The following is a 23,873-nucleotide window of genomic DNA, read 5'->3' on the forward strand; positions in this document are numbered from 1 at the left end:
CTCAGGCAATCCACTCACCTCAGCCTCCCAAAGGCGCGGGATAACAGGCTGAGCCACCGAGCCTGGCTCAGACATTGTTCTAAATGGCACATCTTTGATCTCAACAACTCTGCAACGTGGGTACTTCTATTGTCATTTGCATTTTAAGATTAAGCCATGATTCGAATCCAGGCAAATGGATGTCAGAGGTCATACTCCTTACCAATATATTATGCTGATGTTATAGTAAACTAGTAACTACAGTAGTTAAGCAAGCAGTATTTTATTCATAATCATTACTTAATAAGAACTCTATTTTTCTCAAATGGCTTGCCTTAAATTGTCTCTTAGTAAACACATCTAGATATCACTAGTGTTTGCAATAATATCACTTATTAATAGCTAATTAAAATTATAGTGAGACTAGCATTATTTCAGGATGAGAATGTGTTAAAAATGAACTCTATATACTGATATGCTTTAAAATCTATGATTCAAATTCATATAGGTGAAACACGAAGATTGTATAATTCAGGATAGTTGGTGATTTATAGAGGCATTTATGCTTTCACATTCAGATGATATATTATAAACAGAAGCTTTGATACTCTGTGAAGTGAGTAGAATTTTTTGTTTATTTTTACATACAATGATCCAAAGTGATATTATTTTCATTTATATTGAGGGCACCAACTAGATTGTTGAATTTTTCACATTCAGTCAAATACTAATTTTGTGTGTGTGATTACATATATACACACATGTACATAAAGCGATAATACCAATGAGTTATAACACTTTTCTCAAGAATAATTACGATTAAGTATAAGTTAATGGGTGAACTTTTGAGCTACACTATACATTGGGGAAATTTACAAAATATATTAAATAAAATGTATTTTATACTAATGTACCATAGCATTTTAGAAGATGTTTCAAAATTTCTAGGTTATAAGTTAAATGAGGACTGAAAAAAATAATTAGACTTTATGCCCCTGAAATACCACAAGTTGTAGACATTTTCTAAATGTATCTATTTTTTTCAGAGTTAATAACTGCAATATAATTCTTGTTGAAACTAATATTCATATATTGTATATATAAAGAAAACTATTTTCTTCTCAAATTAAAGGTAATAAATCTATGTGACAGGTTTATGAACATAAAGTCATCATTAATAGACATATAATCAAAGTGTCCCATATTCAGTGGTAAGAGTTTCTAAAAGCATGTTTTTTTACAGTATAATATCATCTAAAATTCTGCTTTTAAAAAAAAATTTCCTTTGAAAATTAACTTTACATACATCTATTAAATCAAAGACAAAAGGCCAAAAACATGACTTTTATATATAAATCCAACTTTTTACAATGTCTAAAAAATTCTTTTAGAACTAAATGATCAAAAAATTCAATATGATCCACAGGGTGAGGGAAGCAAGAGATATTGAATCACAGAACACAATTAAAATAAAAACTGATGCAGTTAATTTGAAAAATAATTTAATTTTGTTTATATCAAAAGAAGACATTTAAAGAAAGAAAAAAAATCAAATACACATTTTTGGGCAGTTCTTGTTGCTGGTATCCCACCCCCTATCTGTAAAAGAATGCTTATTGGCATTAGGTTCCATCAATTCATTTGTGATTTCTAAATTAATTCTGAAGGAAACCACAACTTACTTGAAGATCCCGCTGAGTGTCTGTGTGCCTGATCTTTTTTTTCTCTGTTCACAGACAAAGCACTTCCACTGGTCATGGAAAAAAGGTCTAAATCCGTGTCTTCTCTGCTTACAAGTCTTGCCTGGGAGCAATGGGAGAGAATGTATACAATCTTGAAACAAAATATGGCATTTTCTGAATGCAGCTCACATTACCCCAAATAAACAAACAGGCTCTGTCAAACAACCTTCTTCAAAATGATACCACAATCCTTTATTGCTGCCCAGGCAGAACAAATGCACTATGTCAAAGCATTTTTTGCAAATAAGAGCCGATTTTAAAATTGAGGGTTGCTATTTGAATCTGGACAACAAAAGAAAACATTTTAGTACAGTAATTTTGATGAAAATCAATCTCAAAGGCAGCTGATGAAACTTTAAACAGCTTAACATCACTTATTTACCAAGTATATTATTTAATTCTTAACTGAATGTTAGAAATGTCATATTGTATTACTTTCTGTAATATTTATATTTTACTTATATGTATTAGCCTTATTAATATAATTCCCTAAAATGTCTTTCATCCCATATTTGGGTACTACAAAGTCATGGATGATCTTTACCCTCCTATTACAACCATTATCGACATAAAAATATTATACATGACATATAATTTGGGGGTAATTGTAAATATATAGAAATTTCAAGACATTAAAGGGCATAAATATTAGATTATTCACTTTATCTCAAATTGTCTTTGAACTTTTATTACTACTTAGACTAAACTAAGAATCAAAAGAATTGCTTCTTACCTATAAAACACTGTTTTACACAATGTTGAATACTAAAGTAAAAATTTATCAGGACTCATCTATGAAATGAGGGGAAACGCCATGATAGAAAGAAAGCAAAGCAGCCTCAGAGTAGCTGGAATTTAACCAAAACCACAGTATGCTTGCAATTCTGTGAAAAAGCATTGTCCTTAATGTTTGATGTAAGGAAAATTTAAATACAGCAAAATAAAAGCATAAAACCACCACTGTGACTAAAAAGCTGTCTCCATATGGTGAGCTCCAAAGACTCAAAAAATCAGAATCTAAAAATGATCTTTCAGATTCTGATATCGGCCCTTCTCTTTCACATCCCTTTCTACGTTTTCACACTCATCACATACATGAACTTTATCTCTCTATCTTGATTTGGAGTTTTCCCAATTTATTTACATTTCTCCCAATTTATTTTTAATTGATAAACAAAAATTATGTATACTTATCATGTACCACTGTGAAATAGCTACGTTGAGTTAAAGAACATATTAATAATCTTATGTATGTATCATTTTTAAGTAAGCAAGTGTTGCTGTTGCTGACTCAATATAAACCACATTACAATGTCATTTTTTAATAAAACTGGCTAAGTGATTGTCAAAAAAACCTCACTAGAAAAGTAAAATAAATAAAAATTGGCTTTCAATTTACACTTGATTTGTATAAAAATGTATACATTCTTTTTGAAATAAAGTACATATCTAACATACCTATAAGAATAGCACCATCGATGGTAGGACTTAAAAATAAACAGTCAAGAATTAAGGGGAAATATCAGGCAATACCATAGTTTTGGTGAGACTACTTACATAATAAGGAAAAACATGATAACCACGTAAGGAACCTTCCTGCTGACTAAAGAGGCTGTAAGCATATAAACCACAGTGTTTAAAAGTGAGGTTTATTTATTCAATTTTAATGACATAACCATAGTGTTTAAAAATGAGGTTTATTTATTTAACTTCAGTGACATAATTTCACTATGCCTATTTAAAAAGCAGAAATCTCGCTCCCTCCCAATAAGATAATGCCTACATGCCAAGAAAATATTTATGAACAAATGCCTTCCAAAAATCTCATTACTACCAAAGTCATTATCATATCATCCAGAAGAGATTTCTTTCAAAATAGAAAACAACTAATGTCAGTTACTAATTTGGTCAGATATATACAAAATCAAATTTAGTAGTGAAATTAACAGGAACACACAATTTTACAATGGTGCCACTTAGCAGCTTAAATCAAAGAAATTTCATAAATGGGCTAATTAGATGTTTTTCAGTGCATCTGGCAAAGTCCAAACGCAATAATATTTAGATCCTACTTCTGAAAAAATAGATTTCAAATTGAACATCATTTTTCCTCGTTACTGATAATCAATAGACAAATTGTAAAGAAGATACATGTTTTCTTCTATATCATGCAAAATGCATACGCAATCATCCAGTATCAGCAGGGGCTTTGTTTCAGGACTTCCACAGACACTTAAAATCCATGAATGTTCAAGTCTCTCATACAAAATGAATTATTACTTCTATATAATCTATCCACATTTTCCCAAATAAAATCATCTCTAGATTACTTATGCTTAATTCAATGTAAATTCAATGTAAATAGTTGTTGTATTGCTGTTTATTTATATAACTTTTCATTGTTGTATTGTTATATTTATTTTGTTTAAATATTTTCAATCCATAATTGGTTGAATTCATGGGCGCAGAACTCATAGATATGGAGGGTTGACAAAAACTGAAGTTAACTGATCACACATTCAACATTTATTCTACAGAAAGATGTGCTGAATTCGAACACACCGTAATATTAAATGTTTTCTATGACAATAATGCAATAAACTTTTAAGTTCATATCAGATAAGAATTTTCTCACATACAATTCAAAAGTAAATATTTAGTAGACAGTAATTTTGCAAAATTATCTTAGGTCTTTGTTTTCTGAGCACATTTCTTTTACACCCCTACTACAAGGTTTGCAATTTCCCCCCCATATTTTCACATTGATATGAGTGCAAATTTTGAACTTTCCAAGCATTTGAACCCTGATCCACCATCAATTTTGGCAACTTAATTAAAATAGAGATTCTTTTTCATTTAATAAAGAAAAGGGATTTCTCCTTTTGCTTTTTTATATGTAATAATTAGTTCATTCATTTTAACCATTTGAAATACTTTTCAAATTATCGCAAAATGCAATAAACATATGACATCGTTATTTGCACTATGGCAAGATATATGAGTGATTTTAAAAGCTTACTCATTTCAGGGAAAAAATGTTAGTTATATATACCCCTCAATTCATAATTAATCATCATTTTTGTACAAACTTTCTTATATAATAAGGCAGATACATTGTTATATAAAGTATTAGTTTATGAGAAGGGAAGGCACTTTAAATGTTTTAAAGATATAAATTGTATGCAATGAAATGCAAAGACCTTGAACATAAAGTTCAATTATTTTCAAGTTTTTTATTTTGAAATGTTTAAAATTGAAACTTCCATAGAAGTTACAAAAAATTACAGTGTTCTCTGCACAGCCTACACTCAGTTTACCCCAATGAAGACACTTCACATTACCAATGTACGATTTAAAAAACCAGGAACATGACATTGGAAGAGTGCTATTAATAAACTGCAGACCTTATTATAAATTTATCTGAATTGACATATAATAATTTTTCATAGAAATTCATATAACTACAGAATACAGACCTTTCCCATCTTCAAAAGAAACTCTCTTGCTTTCCTTTATAGTCACACACTCTCCACAGCCTAACCACTGGCAACTAAACATGAGTCCTCTGTCAATGTGATTATGTGAATAAGAGCAAGTTAAATGAATGAAATCACAAAACATCTAACCTGTTGATACAGGCCATTTTTTCTCAACATAATATGCGTGTGTTCCATGGAAATCTTTGAATGTATCAATAATTTTCTCATTTATTGCTTTTTGTTCCTGATTATTGCATATCCATTGTATATATATATCATCAATTGCTTACCCTTTCACCTATTGAACGAGATTTAGGTTGTGAAACATTTGAGCTATTACAAATAAAACTGCTATGAACATTTATGTACAGATTTTTGTTTGGATGAAAATTCATTTCTCTAGGAAAAATGTTCAGGAGTAGAGTTGTTGGGTCATATATTAAGTGTATAATTTATAAGACAATTTTTTTTTTCTAGAGTGGCTGTACCATTTTCATCAGCATGCATGAATACTCATCAGCAATTGGTAATTTCAATTTTGTTTTAAATTTTAACCACGCTAATAGTTGTATAGTGGTATCACGTAGTAGTTTTCATTATTCCCCTATGTGAACATATTTTCATGTGCTTATAAAAGAAAGAGAATATGACTTTTCATTTTTTAAAATTTTCTGAATGATGCTTTACATTTAAACTACAATTTACTTTTTACCTTCTTTCCCCTTTTGGTTTATGCTTTTTATGTTCTATCTAAAAACTCTTTAGCCGGGGTTGGTGGCTCAGCCTGTAATCTTGCGCCTTGGGAGGCTGAGGTGAGTGGATTGCCTGAGCCCGAGGATTCGAGACCCGCCTGGGCAACTTGAGAGACCTTATCTCTACAATAAATCAAAATGAGCCGGGTGTGGTAGCGCACGCCTGTAGTTCCAGCTACTTGGAAGGCTGAGACAGAAGGATCGCCGGAGCCCAGCAGGTCGAGGCTGCGGTGGCCGGGAGGGGCCACTGCACTTCAGTCTGGGTGACAGAGTGAGACTCCAACTCAAAAAATAAATAAATAAAATAAAAACCCTTTGCCTAGTACAGGTTTGTCGAGATAGCTTACTATGCTTTCTTTATTAGTTTTATAATTTTAGTTTTTACATAAATCCATAATTTACCTTAAATTCATTTTTGGTAAGATATGAAGCAGAAGTCCAGTTTTTTTTTCTTTCATGTAGATATCTAGTTGTCCAGCACTATTTTTGGAAAAGGTCATCATTTCTCTCCTTGAATTGCTTTGATACTTTATAAAAATCAATTGACTTCATAAGTACAGGTATTTTTCTGGACTTCCTAAACTTTTCATTGATGGATTATTGTATCTTTATACATATAACAGACCGTCTTGACTAATGAGGCTTTACAGCAAGTCCTGAATTCAGGTAGCGTGAGTCTTACTACTTTTTTGAAGATTTCATTGGCTATACTAGGTCCCTTGTATTTCTGTCTACATACATTTTTAAATCAGCTTGTCTATCTCCATGAAAAAGCCTTCTGGAATTGCACTGAGTCTATAGAGCAATGTCAATTAGAAGAACTGACATCTTATAATTTCCGTTTTCAAACTTATAAATATGATATGTCTCTGAATTTTTTAAAGCAGTGTTTTATAGTAATCAATGTAGAAGCCCTGTACATCTTAATGTGAACATTTATTCTTAAGTATTTTATTTTTGATAATGTGATGAATAAAAATTTTTAATTTTTAAAGCTTGTTAGTATATATAAATATAATGGATTTTTAAAATTAATCTTTATTCTGTGACATTGATTCAATTCACTTATTAGTTCTAAAACTTTTACTGGTAAGGATTTCTTGAGATTTTTATGTACAAGATATTTTATGACTTCCTTTCCAATCAGGTTTCCTTGTCTTGCTCCTGATATTAGGTAGAAAATAGTTGGCCTTTCACCACTAAGTATGAAGTTGAGAATGTTTCTTCTATTCCTAGATTTCTATGAATTTTTTTTTACCATAAATGTGTCGAATTATGTTAAATTATTTTCTGCACACATTGAAATCATGCTTTTTCTCCTTCTTATGTTAATGTGGTGAATTACAGTTATATTTTCATTTGACACAGAATTGAAGATTGACACTTTTTTTCTCTCGGCATGTTGAATATGTTGTCCTGTTGTCTTATGAGCCTCAATGTTTATGATAGGCAGGCAACCATAATCCTTTTTCTTTTTTTGTTTGAGTGGGAGACTCACTTTGTTGCCCAGGCTGGAGTGCAGTGGTATGCTCACGGCCACGGCAGCCTCAGCCAAGGGCTCAGGCAATCCTTCTGCCTCAGCCTTCAAAGTAGCTGGAACGACAGGCGTGCGCTACCACGCCTGGCTAAGTTTTTGATTTATTATAGAGATGAGTTTTCACCAAGTTGCCCAGGCTGTTCTCAAATCCCTGAACTCAGGTAATCCTCTTACCTTGGCCTCCCAAAGTGCTGGAATTACACGCTTGAGCCACCATGCCCAGAGCAACCATAATCTTTATCAATGGTCCCTGTAAATTATGTATGCTTTGCTTTTACTGTTTTAAATTTCTTTCTTCTTGATTTTCAGCAATTTGATTAGGAAGCACATAGGTATAATTATTTTTGCTAGACTTTTAAAATATGTTGTTTTTTATTTTTATCATATTTTAAAATCCTTTCAGTGATTATTTTTTACACATACACAATTTTTTTTCATCTCTAACCTCTCTTCTTTTTGAAATGCAATTATATATTAGTTAGATTGTTTGATGTTGTTTGATAACCCCCAAGCTCTGTTTTATAGAAACTGTTTTATTCTCTGCTCCACTTTGGGTAGTTTCCCTTGCTTTTTCTTCTAGCTCACTTATCTCCTGTGATGTCTGATTTGTTTATTCTAGTCATTATTTCTTTTCAATTAAGGCAAAATATTGTACAGTTCTAGATTTCTAATTATTTTTTTCAATTTTTGTTGTTGTTATTTACTGATATTCCAGTTTCCTCAACATTTAAATCTTTGGGCATATCTACACTAGCTTTTTAACTGTCTTCAAATTCTAATGTCTCTATTATTACTTGATCTATTTCTAGTGATGATTTTTTTCTTCTCATAGGGCTCATTTCCCTGCATCTTTGATGGTCTAGCAATTTTTTACTGCATAATGGACATTGTGAGGTTATCTGTTGAGTGTCTGGATTTTGTTATCATTTTTAAAACTCTGTTAGGTTTTATTCTGGCAGGCAGTTGATTTATTTGTTGACCAACTTGATCCTTTTGAGGCTTACATTAACGTTTTATTACTGTGGATCTAGAGGCGTTTTTAATCTAGGGCTAGAGAAACCTTCTCCTAAAGTTTATCTTTATGTGGTCTTAACTAAATGCCTGGGGTGCTCTCCACTATAACTGGTCAGAACTCCAGTGTTTCTCAGCTATGGGTGGTCCCTAGAGTCTCTGCTCAGTTCATATATTCCCAATAGCTGCTGTCTTCTGGACCTCATCGAGTATGTGAACATATTTTCATGTGCTTATGAGAGAAAGAGAATATGGATCCATATTTCTGCAACTCTTTCACTAGTATTCTGCCCTGCAAATACCAGTCACCTCAGCAACTTTAAATACTGCTTTCTCTCTTCTTAACTAAGTTAAACTAACAAGCTCTCTTTAGGTTTCTTCTCACTGTTGTAGTCCAGAAAGTATTCCCAGGCTGTTAATTGAAGTTCATATATTTGAATGTGAATTCAAATTACGCATTTCTTTGATCTCAGTGATCACAGTCCTGGGCTGCCTGTTTTTCAACATATAAAAAATAGTTGTTTTATCTAGCTTTTTATATTTTTTTCTTCTGAAAGCCTAGTGTAATACAAATTACTATATTGTAGCCTAAAGCAGAAGTAATTTAAAAACAAATACTTTGGTAATAAAATTATAGTTATTAATTTTAAACTCAATAATATATCATTGGAATATATCTATTCTCTGTATAGTTTCAGTTTGCTCCTTTTGACTGTTGTATTGTATTCTATAGTATACATCCAACCAATTTTTCTTTTTCATCTTCTTAACAAAGAATACCCATGTTGCCTCTAACTCTATATAAATAATACAACAACCAACTTCCTAGTATATATTTTAGGTTGACACTACACAAAAATTATCTGGGAGATTATTATACAAGAATATATATATATATATTCAAGACAGTCAAGTCAATTCTTTTTTTGCTATATTGTTTGTACTATTTGTATCTTTTTAAAAAAGTATTTTTCTTCCACTAATTTGCAAAAATATATATAAATTTTATTTCCAAAGATGGGCTTGAAGAATAATCATACAAATATTTAATTTAACAAACTGACAGATTTCAGAAGGTCTGTACCAGCTTCTACTTATACCAACTAGGCACAAGCATTTCCACGTTGTTGACAGCACAAATTAGAAAACCAAATTTTCTAATCATTGCCATTCAATGAGTATAATCAGACAGCCAAGTTTTCATTTTCATTTCTCTCATCTGGAAAGTGAGTATTTCTTCATATACATTTATCTATTTAGGCATTACCTCAATGAACTGCCTATTTAAATTATTTCTCTAATGTATTCATCTGCAAGAGATCTTTTTATATTTAGAATTTAAACTCTTAAGGAAGAGGACATGAACTCCTTAATGTATGGCCAAAGCCAGGGAAGAAAACTTAGAAGAAGCATCTTGTGAATAGAACAAAAACCAGGAGTATGATGCTTCATGGATGTCAAGATTCTATGAGAGAAATGAGGGATTATTAAGTATACCAAATACTGTCGAGAGACTAAGAAGAGAACATACAAATAACCACTAGATAAATGGTGAGGAAAAAAAGGGGAAGGTAAGAAAATGAATCCTAAATGACATAATTATGAACAACCTTTACAAGACTTCTCTGATTACCTGAGAAACAGCAGCAACAAAATGAGGTAAATTAACATTTCATGAGTGGATCAAAAGTCAAGGGAAATTTGTTTTTTGTTTGTTTGTTTTATTTTATTTTAAATGATGAGAATAATACAATAGAGAGTGAAAGACTGATGATCCTGGAAAAAGATCTTGTGAATAGAGGACAAAAGTCCTCCAAAAGAGGACATAGAGAAAATAAATGAAAACCTAAGCACAGGACAGATTGGTCTTAGAAGGAAGCAGGAACACTTCATTCTTTGTCCTAAGAAGGAAAGCAGATTGTATGTGAAGAGATTCAAGTACGTGGTCAGATTTATTGGAGGAATTCTGAAGGTTTTCTTTCTTTTCTTCTATCTTGTTGATGAAGTGTGAAACAAGCTCATCAGTTGATATGGAAGCTGACATGGAAGGAGTATCTCTCATTACAAAAAGAATAAACCCATTGACTAATGTTGAAAAAAAATCAAAACATTAAAAACAACAAAAAGAATTTAAACTCTTGTTGATTTTAGACACTGAAAATGGTAATCGTATGTCTGTTATTTTTTTCTATAAAACTCTTCATAGAAAGGAATATTTATTATAATTCAATAAGCAAGTCAACTTTTTGCCATATGGTTTGTATTAATTGTATCATGTTTTTAAAAAAACTCTTTTTCTTTCACTAAGTTGAAAGATATTCATTATTCTATTTTATCTGTTATACAAGCCCTTAACTTTCATATATGGATCTTCAAACTGTCCAAATTCCATTCACTATTGCAAATGGAGTGTAGAATCTATATATACTATGTCTTTTTTTCAATGTCATTTACTGAATTTGCTCAACAATCTGGACTTTCCAACCTTTATCATATAACACATTCCAAAATAGTCATAGGTCTATTTCTGACCTCAGTATTCACTTCCACTGGTCTATTAATCCATTAATCCATGCCTGTGCCAGTACCATAAAGTTTGGTTAGACTTGTGCTAAGTCTTAGTATCTTGTGACACAAGTTGCTCTTCTTTTTCAAAGTTGATGGGCAACCCTGTCAGGACCCCTCTCTCTGCTGGGAGCTTTTCTATCCTCTAATAAATTCCTACTAACAAAAAATGACACATATATATATTCCTTAATACATATTTTAAGATGAGATTCTTTAGGCTTCCAAAAATCACTACGGTGTTGGTTGGGATTTTTAAAAAATTTATAGATGTATTTGGGGACAATTAATACATTTTATATACTAAGTTGTGGTAGTCATGAATAGTAAACTTACCTTAATATTATCATATGCCACTCACATCATGCTTAACAACGGAGTCAAAGACAGTCACTGAAAAAATTGCAGTCAGGTGACTGTCTGCCAAATCTCTCTCTGGAAACTGTCCTTAGCTCAAGAGAGTTGGCAGGTCCAAGGCACATCTTCTCCATACAAGGTGCAGGAGTATTAAAGTCTAGTCTTTTTGCCACAAGCTGGGACATTCCAAAATGCCTTCCCATCACCAGAGTCCATTTCCTTTTATGTAATTCTGTTGAAGGTCACCTTCTCTCTCTGTTCAATCCTGCTTTTTTCATTACTCACAGAAGTTGGTTCTGATAGTTTTTTTTTTTCCAACAAACATCCTGTACTCAAATATCAAAAACTCAAGAGTATATTTCCTGGGGAACCTAAATGTAAACTCTATCTTCAGCAGGAAAATTCTGGAGTTTTGGGGAATACATTTAATTACATTAGCAATACAATTGAACCAAAGAGAGGTCCAAACTTTACCTGTATGATGTCCACTTGTATACCTAATCCTGAATTGTACCCTACAGCTTTCAAATAAGTATATATTATTGCCTAGATATTTGACATGCCTTTTGATAGATTTTTGGATGTAAAGGAAATGATATTATTTCCATTTTTCTAATTCTGTGTGTCATGCAATATACTTTGCTCTTGCTTAGAAGACAGAAAAGACTGAGATGTTATTAAACAGCTTCCTCAAAACCCAGAACTTGAATTTCTTTCTCTATTTTTGTTTGTTTGTTTGTTTTTTGAGTCAGGGTTTCATTCTGTCACTCAGACTGGAGTGTAGTGGCATTATCACAGCTCAGCCTCCTGAGCTCAGACAATTCTTCTGCCTTAGCCTCCTCAATAGCTAGGACTACAGGTGTGCACCACCATGTCTCACTAATTTTTTGGGGGGGGTGGGGACTTCCTATTTTGTTTATTTAGTTGTTTGTTTGTTTTTTAGAGTTGTGGGTAAAAGTGAGAATTTATTTCATAAGTAAGTTGCATGCAGGTAGTTTGGATTTCTAGATGGCCCCCTCTCCCCTGGTAGTGGACCAGGTAACCAGTGTGTTGCCATGTGCTCCTCTCCTTCCTCCTTCCCCCAGTAGTGTCCAGCACCTGTTGATTCCACCCTTGTGCTTGAATGACCAGCGATCAGGGATGACTTATGAGTGGGAACATGCAGTGTTCAGTTCATGTTGCTGTGAGGGTCATGAATTTGTTCTTCTTTATGGCTGCCTAATATTCCATTGTTGAATATGTACCATATTTTTTTTTTTATCCAGTCCACTTTTTATGGGCACCTAGGTTGCTTCAATACTTTTGCTTTTGCTATTGTGAATAGCACTGCAATGAACTTATACATATAGGTATCTTTTTGATAGAGAAACTTAAGTTCCCAAAAGAGGAATTTCTAGATTATATGGAAGCTCAATTTTTTTTTCTTTTCTTTTCTTTTTTTTCCAGAGGGTATAACTCCTGGCCGGGGGGAAAGACAGTGCGATGGACTTATTCTCTGCAGCCACAGCAGCACATGTTGTTTTTTGACTTTTTAATGATAGCTATCCTCACCAGTATTAGGTGGTATTTCATTGTAATATTGATTTGCACTTATCTGATGATCAGTGAGATAGAGCTTTTTCTTCATGTGTTTGTTCACTGCTTGTATGTCTACGATTGAGTAGTGTCTCTTCATGTCCTCTGCCTACTTTTTAATACGGTTGTTTGCTTGTTTGTTTTGCTTTCATTTGAGACCCTTGCAGATCTTAGATATTAGGCCTTTGTCAGCTGTATAACTTGTAAATAATTTTTCCCATTCCAGGGTTGTCTCTTTACTATCTTGATGGTTTCTTTTGCTATGCAAATATTTTCAATTTGATAAGGTTCCATCTGTCAAACTTAGCTTTTGTTGCATTTGCTTTGGGGATCTGACCATGAATCCACTGCCTACTCTGATGACCAGGAGGGTGTCCCCTAAGTCTTCCCTCTAAAATTCTTACAGTTTGAGGTTTTACATTTATGTCCTTGATGCATTTTGAGTTAATATTTGAATAGGTGATGGGTAGGGGTCCATTATTTGGCATGTGGCTAGCCAGTTTTCCCAGTATTATTTGCTAAATATAGTTTCCTTTCCACAAGGTTTGTTTTTGATGACTTTGTAAACGATGAGTTGTTTGAGGAGACATGGTTTTATTTCCAGATTCTGTGTCCTGTTCCATTGGTCTATGTATGTATTCTTGTATCAATACTATGCAGTCTTGGTTACTGCAGCCTTGCAATAAAGTTTATAGTCTGGAAGTGAGATGCCTCTAGTTCTGTTCCATTGGTTGAGAATTGCTTTAGCTATTCAGGCTCTTTTTTGCTTCCATGTGAATTTCTGTATTGTCTTTCCTAGTTAAGTGAAAAATGATGTTGGCAACTTGCTAAAAATTGCATTGTATCTGCAAATTGCCTTAGGTAGAATGGACATCTTGGTGATATTGAATCTTCCTATCAATTTTGCATATATCTTTCCATTTGTTTGTATTATTCTTGATTTCTTTGAGAAGTGTTTTGTAATTCTCATTGTAAAGGTCTTTCATTTCTTTAGCTAGGTGGATGTCAAGGTATTTCATTGTTTTGGTATGCCCCACTAATTTTTTCTCTCTCTTTTTTTAGTGGAGATGGGAGTCATTGTGTTGCCTAGACTGGCCGTAAATTTCTAGACTCAAGCAATCCTCCCATCCACCTCAAATTTACAAAGTGCTGGGATTTCAGGTATGAGTCACTGTGCCCAGATTGAATGTTTGATTTTGCCTTATTTTCTCTTCACTAGTGAAGGTTACTATACAGTATGCTAGATAATACTTACACCTATTAATAAGAAATAAATCCACTGTCTTTTGACATTCATTGCTTCTATATGAAGTTTGCTGTTATTCTAATTATTGTACCAATTTTCTAATTTTCTCTTTTATTGTGTCCAGTCTTGAGTGTATTTATTTAAATTAAGAGTGCAACTTATTTTTGTATTTTCTTGTCAAGCAGTTTTACTTGAGACAACAACTGAGGTATAATTTAATTCAACAGAAAATATCACACTTGGAAGGGAAACAAAGAAAAAAACCTTAAAGTCAAACATTCTTTACAAGGTACAGCAAAGGCATTTTTAGGTTGACATCAGGATAAGTCTGTGTACATGAAACAAAATTGTGAGTACAAAATCTGCTCTAAAACAGTTTTCCACTTCATCCTTACTTCTCAGGCTCAGGGAATAAAGCTTATGACTTTCTTCAGGGGCAGGTAGCCAGTAACAATGTTAGCAGCCTCCAAATGTAGGAAAACTCTTAACCCCAATTTGTTCTAGGGTTCATGTAGTTGGTAGAAAGATCTGAAACATCAAAATACTTCTTAACTGGTTTAAAGGATGGATGTGCATCAATACTGAAGTAGTTAGGATCATTCTGTCACCATAACAATGCCTTTTTTTTTTTTTTTTTTAGTTGTAGTCTCACTCTGTCACCCAGACTGGAGTGCAGTGGTCGTTCCTGGCCACCACAGCCTCGATCTGCTGGGCTCCAGCGGTCCTTCCGCCTCAGCCTTCCAAGTAGCTGGAACTACCGGCATGTACTACCACACCCAGCTAATTTTTGATTTATTGTAGAGATGAGGTCTTGCCAAGTTGCCCAGGCAGGTCTCAAACCCGCGGGCTCAGGCAATCCACTCACTTCAGCCTCCCAAAGCATAGGATTACAGACTGAGCCACCGAGCCCGGCTACAATGCCCTTTCAGAAGAAAGTATTCATTTTGGGGTTTTCCAAGTTCTGTTCTTCTTGCCAGGAACAGTACCACTGTGGCCAGAATGCACAAAGTTAAGATCTATACATGGCAGTGTTTTGGCAGCTTTTTCCACAGTTTTTATGTTGAATTCGGAAAGCACCATTCTATTCTCATTGATAACGTCTCCTGTATCCACTCACTAATAAAAGACACCTGCGTATTTCTGTTCCATTATCATTTACCTTATTTTTGTGTTTAGTTGTATATCTTTAATATGGAAAGGCATTTATCATTGTTATGTACTTGTCATATATTTATGTACAGTGGAAATAGAAGAGTATGGGACAAAATGATTAATAGCCAGGCATTAATTTCATAGAACCATTCTGATCAGTTATCAATCTCATCCGTTTTCCTTCATTTTTAAAAGTGGAATAATTTAATATTTTATCACTTGTTTCTCTTGGCATTCCTTTAGTTTTATGTTTCCAATTCTTGCTCTAAAGTGGCCAATCACCAACCTGTGCCAAAGTGTTAATCAATTATATGTGTGTTGCAAAATGGCTGAAAATAAGAATTCACTTAGGGTAATCTGTATGCCACTCTTCTAGAGGGGTGTCTATTAAAATGCAATCAAACATTTGCTGAGCGGTTAATTCAAATCTGCACATTGAACTCCATATATATGTCTACAAACGCAAGAAATTTTAGCTAGCTATTATTCTAATTTTTGCTTCTCTTTCAGGAAAACATTTGCAAAAACTGTGAAAATGTTGAATATAAATGCACTGAAGACCATAACTGATCATACCCATAAGAAAGCCCATTATCTTTTAATATAAAATTCTACATGCCAAGCTATTTTCTTGGTGAATGTAGAATCTGAATAAGTGGTAATAGTTGACTGATATAAATGGAATAAGTTGTAAAATTAGGGTTACCTGATACATTCATTTTTACCCGCCAACAAGGACATATGTTTCTGTTGGTGGTCAGAGTATCCTGTTCTCTGGATATTTCTGGAAACACACTGATCATTTTAGGTTTTGTGGGTTCAATTTTTCTAGACCGCATATGGGTCAATCTCCTTCTGTTTACATAATCTTCTTTCTAATAGTATATAGTACAACTGACTTTAGCAATATATATATAGTTATCCTGCTTAGATACTTCATTCTGGTTACTATGTTTAAAACTTGGTTGCCCTTAGAGCTCCAAGAATTTACACTTTATTATTTAGAGTGGTTGAGCTCACAATTACTTGTTAATTTTATACACTTTGATTTTTTTGAGTTGTGATGATGCTGTGCTGTTTGTAAGTAAAGTTTGCAAATTCTATTCTTTAAAAATATTCCAGAAAATAATTTCATTAGGCAATTTTCCATCCAGAGTAATTTTATTTTAAAATGGTAGCATGCTAAAATTTTCACATCTGTTGCATAACATTAATATTTTAAAGCAATGTCATATTTCAAAATTATATTACAAGTCAAGAAAAGAGGTTATTTTAACACATGATATTTTGACATTACCTCAGATAGATACAGTTGTGATAGTCTCATAATTTAAACTAATTATGAGCATATCTCAAAGCACCATTTATTGAGCACTGGTATCTACAACATTTTTCTGTAACTTTAAACATATTTCTTACCACAAGCTGAACTTTTCCACCATTAAGTACCTCTGGATCTAACTCAGGCAAGAAGTGATTGCTGCATAGGGACAGAGACAGAAAACATAAGACAAATGGAGAGCAACCAAGGAAAATAAATGCCCAAATAAAACATTTGAGATAAGTCAGTTATTTACAAAATAATAGTTTTCTTAAATTAGGTTTCAAAGATATGTACAAATTTACATATTTACATATTTTAAAATTTAATTTGACATGAAAATTTAATTTCTTAGTAACACTTTAATTGACCCTTCTTCTCCATATAAAGAGCAAAAATCTGTAAGTACTATTAATAATAGCTAATAAATTATAGACAATTTGAATATTTTATTTATATTTACTTATGTCTTTTTCTTGTCTTTTGAGGAAGGCAAAGTTTTCTATTTTTTAAAATAGATTTAGTGTGCTTAATGCATTATTCTAGTGTCCACAATAAACTTCTGCTTAAAACTAGAACTTACATTTTATTTTTCAAGAGCTTTTGTTCTTGAAAACAGTTTTTCTTAAAATATTGTGATCTATTTCTTTATCATATTTCCAAAAGACAAAATTCATGAACAATGTTTTTTGTTTCATATTTTTAAATATTATGTTTATTAGTCAGAGATGTCATTATTATTAGCATATATAATAACAGCTATAATATCTTTATATAATAGATATACTATAATTTTATTATTAGTATATCTATTAACAAAATTCATCCTGAAACTTTTCTTGTATTTCTCACTAAACTACATGTATTCAAATGCTTTTAAAGCTCTGAACAAGAACTTTTATATCTGGTTAATGTAGATGGTAAGCTAACAGTTCTATTATGTTTGTTTATATAGTTATATAGATGTGATTTGATATGGTTTGGATATGGTTTATTCCCACCAAAACTCACCACGAAATTTTATCCCCAATGTAGTTATGTTGGGTGGTGGAGCCTAGAGGCAGGTGTTTGGGGTGTGGGGTTGAGTCTCATGAATGCATTAGTACAAAGTGAGTTCTTGCTCTGTGCTTTTGTGAGACTGAATTTACTCTGGACTAGGACTGGATTATTTCCCATGAAAGTAGGTTGTTAAAAAGCCAGCAAACCCCTTATGTTTTGCCCTTCTCATGTGTCCACTTCCCCTTTGACCTTCCACCATGTTGTGATGTAGCACAAGAAGCCAAGCAGGTGATGGCACCATATCCCTTGAAGTTCCCAGCATGCAGAACTGTGAGCTAAATAAACCTCTTTTTTTAAAAAAAATAAATTACTTAGTCTCAGTTTTAGCAACACAATACTAAGACCCTATCCTATGAATTAATATAAATTGATTATTAGCAACATAAAATAAATTATACAGCCAGGTTCGGTGGCTCAGCCTGTAATCCCGCGCCTTTGGGAGGCTGAGGTGAGTGGATTGCCTGAGCCCGCAGGTTCGAGACCCATCTGGGCAGCAAGACCTTATGTCTAATAAGTCAAAAATCAGCCGGGCATGGTAGTGCGCACCTGTAATTCCGGCTACTCGGAAGGCTGAGGCGGAAGGATCGCCAGAGCCCAGCAGGTCGAGGCTGCGGTGGCCGGGAGCGGCCACTGCACTCCAGTCTGGGTGACAGAGTGAGACTCCAACTCAAAAAAATAAATAAATAAAAATAATAAATTATATTTACATTAATATGAAAACAGTAAAATGAAAATTCTCAAACATTGATGGCTTTATTTTTACTTTATTCAAAATAAAATATAATTCAGATTATAAAATGTTTTAGTTTCATTTTCATTCTTGCTTTCATATGATTTCTATATTTTTAAAGAAATTAAATGGATAGATTGATCACCTATGAAGGATCACTTCCTATGTATTACAATAGGAGTTTCATTTTTAACATATTTTGACTTGTTAAAATAAGCTTTAACCCTAATTAGTATAGGTTTTTGATTATACATTCATCACTCATGTAAAGCAGTTATTATTCACAATGCCTGAAACTATTTCTAAAATTTTCCTTATATTTAGATTTAGTATTGGCTTATATTTTTAATAAACACCTATATTAACATTTTTTAAAAAACTCTTTTGTGAACATATATAGCTAAAATGAAAATCTTAAAAATTTATGTCAAAATATCTTCTCTGGACTTTTATTTCCTTAAAACTTTGACTTAGTGTACACATATATGCTTTACATCAAATTGTTATGAGTTGAATTGCTTCTCTCAAAAATCCTATGTTGAAGTTCTAATACCTCAGAATGTGACTGAAGTTGGGATAGGGCTTGGAAAGATGTATTTCAGGTAAATGAGGTCATATACTCATCAAGAGAAGATCAGTGCACAGCCCAAAATATCACCATTTGAAGATACAGCAAGAAGACAGTCATTTGCAAACCAAGAAGAAACTAAGCCTCCTGACACCTTGATCTTGAACTTGCCTCCAGAGCAATAAGAAAATAAATTTCTATTGTTTAAACTACCCAATATGTGGCATTTTGTTATGGCAGTCCTAGCAAACTGATACATTCATTAATGGAACAAAAATAAATTAAGCACCTAATAGGTTCAAGACACTTTGTTGCTAGGGTAAATAAACATTTGATATCCTTAACCTTGTAGTTTACCTCTACCCTGAAAGCTGGGAAATTAAGATTCTATAATTCCACTATAAAGGTGAAGAAGCTGAAGCTTTGAGGCACCAATGAAAATTAGTTACATGACTGGTAAAATGATAACTGAGGGCTGAAATTTTAACTGACAAATCTATAAATGACAAAAATAAAACACAACCTATAAAATACATGATATTTTAAGATAGCTAACAAATACCATACTTTTTTACTTTATAAAGTGGAATTATCTATGTGGTTCATCTGTTGGTTTCAAGCATTACAGAAAAGAGTTCTTCCTAAATACTTTAGGACAAAATATAGAAAATTATCAAATCTATATTAAAGGACTTTTTATTACCTGGCAATGTGGTGTATTGGCCTTTGGCTAAAGTCATGTTAATTTTAGCACAATTAACCTAGGTTTCATTTTTCAAGATGTGTTTACAATACAAAAATCTAACTTAAAGGAAATTACCTCACCATTTAATATTTCTGGAACTAGTTGTTTCCTGAATCCCAACTTGTGTATGAAGCCATTGGTATGTATATTCTTTGTTCTTTTCTAATTTTTTATTTGCAGTGGTATCATTGAGGTTAACATCTTCTTCCATACCTGGGAAAGAAATATGAAATGTTTATTTGTAATTTAAAGAGATCAAAATTAGTCAAAGTACTTCAGTCTAGGCTAATAATATTATCACAAGAAAGAAAAAAATGACTAATGAATAGGAGTTAAATCATCTGTAAGAAAAACAAGTTATTCATAGATTAAGCATTTTTCCTGCTTGAGTTTCAAACCCAACTATTTTGAAAAATAAACAAAATATTTTAATCCAACCACCATATTTTAGGGTTATATTTTAGTTTTTATTTAGAAAATTCAGATAATTATTTTAGTAGTCAGTAGAATTCTTCTAATATCAAAAGAATGTCTGCTTTCCGTTTTATCAAGTGCAAAGTCTAATTATTTTTATACTAGCCTTATTTATATGTAAAATTTATGCATTATAGTGAGGTATTTGAAACAGAATTTTAATTTATATAAAACTGAGCTTGGTTTATGTTAGCTAATACAATATTTTAAGTCACAAATATAATTTATATCAGGTTTAAGAAAACCTGTGTTTATGGCACAGCAGCTATTTGAAGCACGAGGGAAAGCATAACAATGAAAATGGGTGTGCAAAATATGCAAGCTGAGAAATCATAAGAACGGAAAGAACAAATACAAAATTAAATATTTTAAAAGAGAAAAGAAAGAAAAATCCAAAACTCATACACAAATGTAAACATTACCAGATATATATGCTTGTGTTAAAAAAAAATTATTGACATTGTGGCTATGTCAATGTCATGCATTTCAGAGTTAACACTGAAGGACAGTTATCTTAAAACCTTCCTCCATGGACTTTATCTTTTAGACTGCTGTTTTTTGGTACCATCACTCCAGTGAGAGGCTTGTTAGCTTTGTAGATTTACTTGGCAGCACACCAGAAGGAAACCCATCTTAAAACCTGTTATGGTAATCAATCTCAAAAAAATCCTGTAGTTTAAAACCTGATACTTAAAATATCAACGTAATCTCATTTTTCTCTCTTGCTGCATTAAAAAAATGTGGTACATATATACAACGGAATATTATGCAGCCAAAAAGAAGGACAAACGTATGAACTTTGCAGCAGCTTGGATGGATTTAGAGTCCATCACACTCAGTGATCTATCACAGAAACAAAGAACAGAGTACCACCTTGAACAATTACAATACTATAAGAAAGAAATTGGCAGTAGTGGGGAACTGTTAGGGGAATGGGGGTGGGATTGGGAGCTGAGAGAAACTGCTAGGGGAGGGAGGAGCATACCTCATCAACAAGGGTACCTGCATAATCAACGTTTGTATACCTAACCCTGAATTGTACCCCACATCGCTATAATTTAAAAAATAATAATAAATAAATAAATAATAAAAAAGAAAGAAAAAAACAGATTTTTTTCATATAGCTATTCAAACTCCATTCTATGTTGTTTGGAAGATTACATAAAATCATGATAATCACGCTATAAACATAACCAAAATTTTTTGTCCAGGATTCATTACATCAATATTTCCTTTTTCTTGATAACGATTACTGTTACTGCTGAATGTAGCCCCTTTGGAATTCTCCTGTTAACATACTCTGCTAACATAAACAAGCAAATAAATAAAAAATAAAATAAAATATCAATATATTAATTTGAAATAACCTCTAACTATAGATGTTTGCACATATGAAATGAACATATTTGCAAGTTATCTGAAAAAAAGCATGGTGCCCAGTCTATACTCAATGTTTGGTGCATGTGCATGCACACACATGTACACAAACTTGCCATGTATCATTCTGGTATGTTGAGGATAATACATCTAACTTGACTTCTTTCTTTAAAAAATACTATTGTAATTAGTGAAATGACTCTACTTTTCAATTTAAACAGAAATTGAAGCTAGTTCTCAATAAAGCTAAAAATCACAATGTTTTGTTTCTCTGAACCCTGTTATTTAGTAAAGTTCCTATTACTTCTACACCACCTAATATTTCTAAAGTGACTGCAGCTGGTGCATTCTGAGCTTAGGTTAACCTTCCACAGTAACTATAATTAGAAGAACAATTACTTCACAAGGAAGTTCTCACCAATCGAATCCATGAGCAGATTCCATTCTGATAAACACCCATATAAGCATACATAAAATTATACAACAGACTTAAACAAAGATAAGGTTTGGTGTTGCCTCACTCAGTCAGTACATAGCATTGAGTCTTTTCTCTAGCAAAGCCCTAGCTTCTAATCTGCTTTCCTTGGCTGACCAGACCACATATTGGACAGCACAGTGACAGAAAATAGCAAGGACTCAGTGACCCTGAGATCAACTGAGCCCAACGCTAGATCCTCATTTACTATTGATATGTAGAGAATCTTTTTGTAATAAGTTATTTTTCAGTTAAAATAAAAATAATCTCTGTCATTTTGTTTTGTTTGTTTTTAATGGTGACATATACTTGCAATAGTTACTTTTTTAAAGTATTTATTTTGGGACTTTTTTTCAGTTCTACAATAACACTGCATAAACCCTAATTGGTTTTACAGCAGAACTCATCCAAGTCCCAAACACTTCCTGAGTCAATAGGAAAAATTGCATTGCAAGGTCCAATTCATATTAACCATTTTAACCCTAAGGCATAGATTGGTAGATTGGCATGAGCTCAGTGTAAGAAACAGAACAAGCACAGTGTGAAGTTGGCTGGATTATTTGAAAATACTGCAGTTCAAATGCTGGAGGAAGTGATTCTGTCTCAGCTAAACCATTTCAGAAAGTTCAAAATAGAAACTTTTTCCTCCTGTTACTGAGGAGGAGAAAGTAACATTGATTTCTTTGAAGCTTGTACAAATCCTGCTTTTAGACTCTGTGTAGGAGGAATAATGGTGATCTGGATTACTTAACAGATGCTTATCAGTTTTTAGTCAGCCTGACCAATAAATTCTTCCTTTCAATGTTAGAAGCATCACTCAGTCTGCAGAATGTTAAACCCTTCCATACTCCCTGCTTCCCTGGGTCTTGCTTCATCAATTTTCGGCATCATCAACTTAAGAAAAAGAGTTTTCTTTTGATTATTTCTGCCCTCTAGCTACTATTGTCTTTTATGCTTCTTTCCTTTGAAATGCAACTTGGAGTAATTTATTTTTTAAAATTGTTAGACTTTTTATTGTAAAAACAATATATCATCATTATAGGCAATTTAGAAAATAAAAAGGAAATCCACAAACATACCACTATTCAAAGCCAATCACTGGAAAACATTTAAAGCATTTTCTTGCAGTTCTTTTTGCACCGATTTTTGTTTCATTTTCAGCTTACAAACACTGTTGTTCCTCAGTGTCCATAAAGGATTGGTTCCAGGACCCTCCTTGGATACCAAAGTCCATGGATGCTCAAGTCCCCAATGCAACATGGCACTGGCATATAATCTACAAACATCCTCTTATATACTTTAAAACATTTTAGATTATTTATGATACCTAATACAATGAAAACTCTATGTAAATAATTCTTATGCTATGTTCTCCAGGAAATAACAATATTAAAAATTCTATACATGTTTAGTACAAGCACCATTTTTTTCAAATATTTTTGATCTGACTGAATCATGAGTATGGAACCTGTGGATACAAAGGGCTAAGTGCAATTACACGTGCTCTTCATATGAGAATTTTCAGTTAGTATTTTAATAAATGCAGATATGTAATAGAAGTCTCATCTTAGAGAAAAATGTTAGTGGTGTTACACTATAATATACCATACCAACTTACTACATGATAGGTTTTAAAGGATCCCATTGATTTAATCTAGTTTAAAAGACAGAGTTAAATATAACATGCCTGAAAGCATAAATTATTTTGAGGACTTAATATAATCTATAT

General features: G+C 32.6%; 1 protein-coding gene across 1 annotated transcript in view; it reads right to left on the reverse strand.

Moving 5' to 3' along the window:
• The window catches only part of LOC103259311 (leucine-rich repeat and IQ domain-containing protein 1), a 35,908-nt gene extending 12,876 nt beyond the window's left edge, over positions 1-23,032 (reverse strand). The window contains exons 1-4 of the mRNA XM_021711804.1: positions 22,993-23,032; positions 19,899-20,031; positions 16,815-16,875; positions 1,662-1,782 (exon numbers count right to left, since the gene is read on the reverse strand). Of these exons, the coding sequence (XP_021567479.1) occupies positions 1,662-1,782; positions 16,815-16,875; positions 19,899-20,031; positions 22,993-23,032 (355 nt within the window). The remainder of the gene's footprint in view (positions 1-1,661; positions 1,783-16,814; positions 16,876-19,898; positions 20,032-22,992) is intronic.
• Between the last annotated feature and the right edge of the window lie 841 nt (positions 23,033-23,873).

This window comes from Carlito syrichta, unplaced genomic scaffold, assembly GCF_000164805.1.
Source record: "Carlito syrichta isolate Samal-C Ts95f unplaced genomic scaffold, Tarsius_syrichta-2.0.1 Scaffold302592, whole genome shotgun sequence".
Classification (NCBI taxonomy): domain Eukaryota; kingdom Metazoa; phylum Chordata; class Mammalia; order Primates; family Tarsiidae; genus Carlito; species Carlito syrichta.